The 6,674-nt window shown below is 41.3% G+C and overlaps 1 protein-coding gene across 1 annotated transcript; it reads right to left on the bottom strand.

The window, feature by feature from the left end:
* Positions 1–1,696: 1,696 nt before the first annotated feature.
* On the bottom strand, positions 1,697–2,878 carry LOC106562846 (uncharacterized). Its single transcript, XM_014127889.2, has 3 exons — positions 2,550–2,878; positions 2,402–2,472; positions 1,697–2,162 (listed from the first exon to the last, which is right to left on the bottom strand). Exons 1-3 carry the CDS (start codon positions 2,742–2,744, stop codon positions 1,697–1,699), a joined length of 732 nt encoding a protein of 243 aa, XP_013983364.2. The 5' UTR covers positions 2,745–2,878.
* Positions 2,879–6,674: the final 3,796 nt, after the last annotated feature.

Here is a 6,674-nt window from a genome sequence, read left to right as displayed (position 1 = left end):
AGAACACTTGGAAGATTAAAACTAAGGGAACTCGGGTGATTGGTGCACGGTAGAGGATGTGGAAACATCTGATGACAAATACAAATAGACATCCAAATCTCAAAAACAGAAAAGCAGTGGTCAAGGTTTAGCAGATCTGTTTGTGCTATCATGTCAACTCCTTGCCATGCTAAAGAAGTGTCAAGGAGTGAGATGATGGCACAAACAGACTGGTACCCGGGCTACCATTTCTGCCACTACAGTGCATGAAACAGCAGGTTTTGATGTTTTGACAGGGCAATAGGCTCTATGCATTATACCGCCTCCAACGTTCTAATTTACTTCCGATCGGGTTGATGACTTCCGGAGCGAGTTCTGCTATTGTTTTTATCATTAGCTTACTAGCTATCGTCAATGCATCTCTGACTAAAATAGTTCACAATGACTACGTTTAAATTACAGCCCCGCGAAGGAGGTGCTAATGAACATTGTTCAGTGCCTCTGTGTTCAGTTTCTTTCAAATGTAATGGTATTGTGAGCTTCCATCGTTTCCCGATCGATGTAGAGCTCAGAAAAAGGTGGTTGGTGGCAGTACGTCAAGACAACTTTGCTGTCACCAAACACACAAAGGTATGTAGTATACATTTCGTCGAAAGTGACTTTGTTGAGGGAAAAATTGGGGGGCGACAATACCTAAAAAGAGGTGTTGTTCCTACTGTCTTTGCGTGGAACTGGCACATTCAAAAGAGACCTGGTGTTTGGGGAAGATGACTGAAACCTCCTGCTCCGACTGAGGGGGATGAAGAACAAGGTGGTGTGGACTGTGCCGTCTCTGATCCGGTCCAGAGCATGGGCCAAGCCAGTGTAAATGTGTTTATTTGCTAGCAGCAAAATAATAATTTGTTTATCTACAACATGTATCAATCATTTGTGTTGTAGTAAATATCAGTTTGTGTGGAGCTTGTATTGGCTTTAATTAGGCAATGAGTAACAGGGGTGGGAGAAAGAAATCAAGTAAACACAGAATAGCCAGAATGCAAGATTGAATACAATGTTAGAGATGTGTAATTGATTAATTGAACTGTTGAACATTTGCTGAAATACATTTTTTTTAAACAAATCTATTCTACTGTAGATTTCTTCACAAGAACATCAATAGTTATTTTTCATAAAACCACTAAACTTAGCACCCATGCAGGGCATCCATTCAGGTGCGAGATAGACACTTCTGCAAGTAGTGGTAAAAATAAAAGTGGTCAACCTTCTCTCTTATAGTTTTTGAAAACTGTAGATCTGTATATATCCTTTCAACTAGGATGTCCTCCTGTGCACAGATGACAAAGTCACACCAGCTACAACCTGTGAGAAGGATTTGACCTTGCACCTGCCAGTAGTACGCATGAGATCTCTTCAACTTCAGCTCTCCATTCTGTATCTTCAGATAAGAGCAGTCAACATAACTTGGTACATTTGGGCACTTGACCTCTAAGAGTCCAAAGTGTGGTCTCACACTGTGATCAAATATCATTCCATCTGGAGAGGATCCTAACCACGGAGCATCTGGGTGCACTACGAAGCCACACGGAAAGAAGTTAACATTCTTCAGTGTGCAGTACTCCTGTACAGCCTCTGGCTCCATGACCAGCCCCCTCTTCATCTCCATGGTCTGCATACCAGATCCCTTGAACATCCGCTCAGCTAGGTGGTCAGCTGAGGTCTATCCCCGGACATGGCAAACCTCTCGGAAACGAGAGGATGTAATTCTCATTTTCCTGAGCTGATGCCATTCCGGGATGCTGCTCTGCTCCCTTGTAGCAACCTCGACTTTGTGTGACATCTCGTAGGTTGTCTCTAATGCCTTGAGGTGGAACTGCTCCTGATGGCTAAGGACGTAAGCACACTGGGAAGCCTGAAGCCTGTAGCCATCTAATGGAAGTATTGGTGGAGAAGTGGCATCGGCAATCTTCACAATTTCACGGGTCTTTGGCTGTGGAAGCTGATAGGACAGAACACTGCCGGCTTGCACTGGCCCAAAGGCAGACTCAACCAGGGGCACGTCAGCTGACATTTCCATTGTTGTCACAAGCGGGGCAGTAAGTGGAGAAAAGTTGGCATACGTTTCTGGGAGGCGGAGAAGGTCCATGTCAGGCATGTATCCATTGAGTGTTTTGTAGAGAGAACTTCTGCAAAACATTTTAAAACCTTAACATCAGGTTGGAGAGATTACTATGACAAAGACTCATGTAACTTTTCCAGAAACAGCACAAGCCCGAAAGTTCAAATAAAATGAATTAAAATATACAGATTTATAGATTATATATTTACCCCCAGGCTTTGTCCCAAACATTTGTCATTATCATCTGGACACAATCACAAGAAAATGTTTTCTAAAATGTTTCCATTCTAGGAACCTCCAGCTTACCTTATTCCATCAGCACACGAGTTAGTAGGTTTACGGAACTCTATCCCATCAACCGGACCTGGTTTCACACCCTAATTAACAAGGATTTACTGTTACATAGGCTGAATACTTTTCAGGTGCATTTTTTAATGGATATTGATAGACTCACAAGTGTTCTTGGCTTGTGCCAACGCTGTTCTGTGTCTGTGCAGCTGTGAACTGGTGGTGCAGCAGGAATGTTTAGCTGAGAGTAGTGCGCTGTCTGGTAAAGAAGGGCCACCAGATGATTGAACAGAGCACTTCCTGCAACACAGGAGCAGTGGCTTTGGACCACTATCACTGGTTCGGAGTGCTTTAACACCATCTGTGAAGATAAGTGAAGTGACTGAAGTGAGAAACAAGAATGATGCGGCCCATAAATAACAATAAACAGTAGTGTCTAGTCTTATTAACTAGGGGCTCATTTAACTATACAGGAATAGATTGTGTCTCAGTAACACAATTACCAAACACTGCATCAACAGATTTTAACAGGTTATTTGGTAAAGTGGGCAATTCTAAATTGGGATTGGGACACATCATTAATATCTATCTACTGATAAGATTAAACATTGACACTGTCTCCAACACATTTTGACCATAATGACAGCGTCTCACAGGAGATGTTTAACAAGGTCCCTAGTAGCTATCTATAACCTTTCCCTACTCTCATGCTGTGTGGCTTTTCACTCTTCCTCATGGACCTGTGACAGGCAGCCCTCATGGTGATCTCCCCTGTCAATGTCTCTTTGTTAGATACTGTGTAGAAGACATGAATAACAATTATTTGTAGCTAGCAAATATAGCTAGCAAGCATAACTTAACCAAGCTAACGAAAATACACACATTCTCAGGTAGATTCTGTCAACTTTACATAATTTTACGAAGTAACTAGCTAGCTACAGTTAATAGTTAAATTAGCTAGCTAATGATTGTAGGTAGTTAATGTTATAGCTGTCACTGACTTGGTACTCACCTTCATAGTTGTCTATGTATGTAACGCCCTGGCCATAGAGAGGGGTTTTTGTTCTTTATTTTGGTTAGGCCAGGGTGTTACATTGGGTGGGCGTTCTATGTTCATTTTTTCTATGTTTTTGTATTTCTTTGTTTTGGGCCGTGTGTGTGGCTCCCAATCAGGCACAGCTGTAGTTCGTTGTTGCTGATTGGGAGTCACACATAAGTAGCCTGTTTTTCCTTTGGGTTTTTGTGGGTGATTGTTTCTGTCTAGTGCTTTCTGTTGAGAGTTTTTCCTGACAGGACTGTTTTGCTGTCTTTGGTTTATTTTTGTATAGTGTTCTCCTTTTTTCATTAAATATCAAGATGAACACACATCCTCCGCTGCACCTTGGTTTTATTACGACGACAGCCCTTACAATGTAGCTTCCTATATACATCTTGAACCCCTTTTCATTCTTGCTAGCTGGAGTCTCGGAGGCTGATTTAACAATTCGATGTACATCATTAATATTAATTTGAGGCAAGTCCTGAAGACACCTAGTAAAAAACTGCGACATAGTGATAGTAACGTTATATCGTCGATAACAACTAGACTGACCGGTAATTGCCACACCGATAGGAAGTGTGTTTAGAACGTTCGATCATGGAATGTACATAAGGGCTATTACTTGTCTGTTGTGATGCAGAGCTAAAGATTTTGGCAGATCATGGAATGTGCATAAGGGCTATTACTTGTCTGTTGTGATGCAGAGGAAAGATTTTGGCAGATCATGGAATGTGCATAAGGGCTATTACTTGTCTGTTGTGATGCAGAGGAAAGATTTTGGCAGAACATCGAATGTACATAAGGGCTATTACTTGTCTGTTGTGATGCAGAGGAAAGATTTTGGCAGAACTTGTCAGGGATGTGTCTCGCTGTCCAGGAGATCAGGCAATAGGATGATAACAGGAAATCTGATAGGCTAAAGTACAGGCAGGGAATAGGAAAAAGGCGTCGTTAGTGAGGCAGGCAAAAACTCAAACATGGGAGGAGTAAATCACAGAACAAAACAAACAATACCTCACAGTGATGGGGTGCAAAGAACTTAACTAAATAGTGTGTGATAATGACAAAGTGATCAGAATTCAGGTGACTGGGATCTGGAGAGTGAGCTGCGTTCAGGGGACCTATGTGTTTGAGAGTGTGAGCTGGAAATGGTGATAACCTTGACCATGGCATTTGTTCAGCGATATCGCCTTACTTTCAATCAGTAAAAAAACATGGCCTGATGCACTTTTTCAGTCACATTCCAGAAGCCCAAGAACAATAGCACATAGGTTCATCCTAGTACATATGAAAGAAACTTAAAAAAAAGGCTTATTAATTAATGACTTTTTGTAAAGTGGTTGTTCCATTGGATATTATAAGGTGAATGCACCAATTTGTAAGTCGCTCTGGATAAGAGCGTCTGCTAAATGACTTAAATGTAAATGTTGGAGGGTTACTGTCAAAATGAGTTATTCTATTAAAAGAATTGACATCGATGACAGGTGCATGGGCCCCCAGAGTTCGTATGCCACCCCCCCCCGTGCGGGGGTATCCGGTATGCCAGTGTGCAAACATCAGTACACACACAAGTTCAAACACCCACTACTGATCAGGGGTTGGAACCGGTTCAGGAAAAAGAACCAAGCTGGACATTATTTTTTTTTGAGTAACAGAATCAGAACCGGGAACGTAGGTGATCTATACTGTTCAGAAACGGAACCGTTATTTTAAAAGCATGGAAACTGGTTAATAACGTTATTTTAAAAGCATGGAAACTGGTTAATAATGTTATTTTACGTTCCGGGGATTTTTTTTCCAGTCCCACAAAAACTGCTAAACAAAGTGCCTATGCAAAGTCCTCACTATGTCACTCATAAACGTATTCCAGTGTCTGCCTGCCAGCTGAAAATCCTTGCCACTGTGTGTAAGCTACCTGCCCCTCCCTCTCCGAAGCATAGGCTACTGAAGCCTACTGACATTACAAGCTTGATTCAGAAATTAGGGAAAGAGATTTTTTACTAGAGAAGGATTAACTTTGTCAATGCTAGTTAAGGATACAATAGTTATCACGTTTCACATTGTATTTATAAAAAAAAAAAAAAAAAAAAAAGGTTTTTATTTCAACTCTGCTGCCGCTCTGCACACACATGCTTGATAGCTAGCTAGGTAGCTCAGGTCTAACGTTAAGCCATATCTCAGAAGTTAAAAGACATTCAAATAGATGATCTCATTGTATTTCATTGCACCTTTTCATTGTTGTTACGCGTGTACACTGAATTATCTAATTGTACCTACAGTTGAAATCGGAAATTTACATACACTTAGTTCAGTCATTAAAACTGTTTTTTCAACCACTCCACAAATTTCTTGTTAACAAACTATAGTTTTGGCAAGTCAGTTAGGACATCAACTTTGTGCGTGACACAAGTAATTTTTCCAACAATTGTTTACAGACAGATTATTTCACTTATAATTCACTGTATCACAATTCCAGTGGGTCAGAAGTTTACATACACTAAGTTGACTGTGCCTTTAAACAGCTAGGAAAATTCCAGAAGCTTCTGATAGGCTAATTTACATCATTTGAGTCAATTGGAGGTGTACATGTGGATGTATTTCAAGGCCTACCTTCAAACTCAGTGCCTCTTTGCTTGACATTATGGGAAAATCAAAAGAAATCAGCCAAGACCTCAGAAAATAAATTGTAGACCTCCACAAGTCTGATTCATCCTTGGGAGCAATTTCCAAACACCTGAAGGTACCACGTTCATCTGTACAAACAGTATAAACACCATGGAACCACGCAGCCGTCATACCGCTCAGGAAGGAGACGTGTTCTGTCTCCTAGAGATGAAAATACTTTGGTGCGAAAAGTGCAAATCAATCACAGAACAGCAGCAAAGGACCTTGTGAAGACGCTGGAAGAAACAGGTACAAAAGTATCTATATCCAAAGTAAAAAAAGTCCTATATCGACATAACCTGAAAGACCATTCAGCAAGGAAGAAGCAACTGCTCCAAAACAGCCATAAAAAAGACAGACTACGGTTTGCAACTGCACATGGGGAGAAAGATCGTACTTTTTGGAGAAATGTCCTCTGGTCTGATGAAACAAAAATAGAACTGTTTGGCCATAATGACCATGGTTATGTTTGGAGGAAAAAAGGGGAGGCTTGCAAGCCGAAGAACACCATCCCAACCGTGAAGCACGGGTGTGGCAGCATCATGTTGTGGGGGTGCTTTGCTGTAGGAGGGACTGCTGCACTTCACA

The sequence above is a fragment of the Salmo salar genome, chromosome ssa11, assembly GCF_905237065.1.
Source record: "Salmo salar chromosome ssa11, Ssal_v3.1, whole genome shotgun sequence".
NCBI classification, from domain to species: domain Eukaryota; kingdom Metazoa; phylum Chordata; class Actinopteri; order Salmoniformes; family Salmonidae; genus Salmo; species Salmo salar.
The sequence above is the reverse complement of the archived record's forward strand: the minus strand, read 5'-3'. Positions and strand labels throughout refer to the sequence as shown.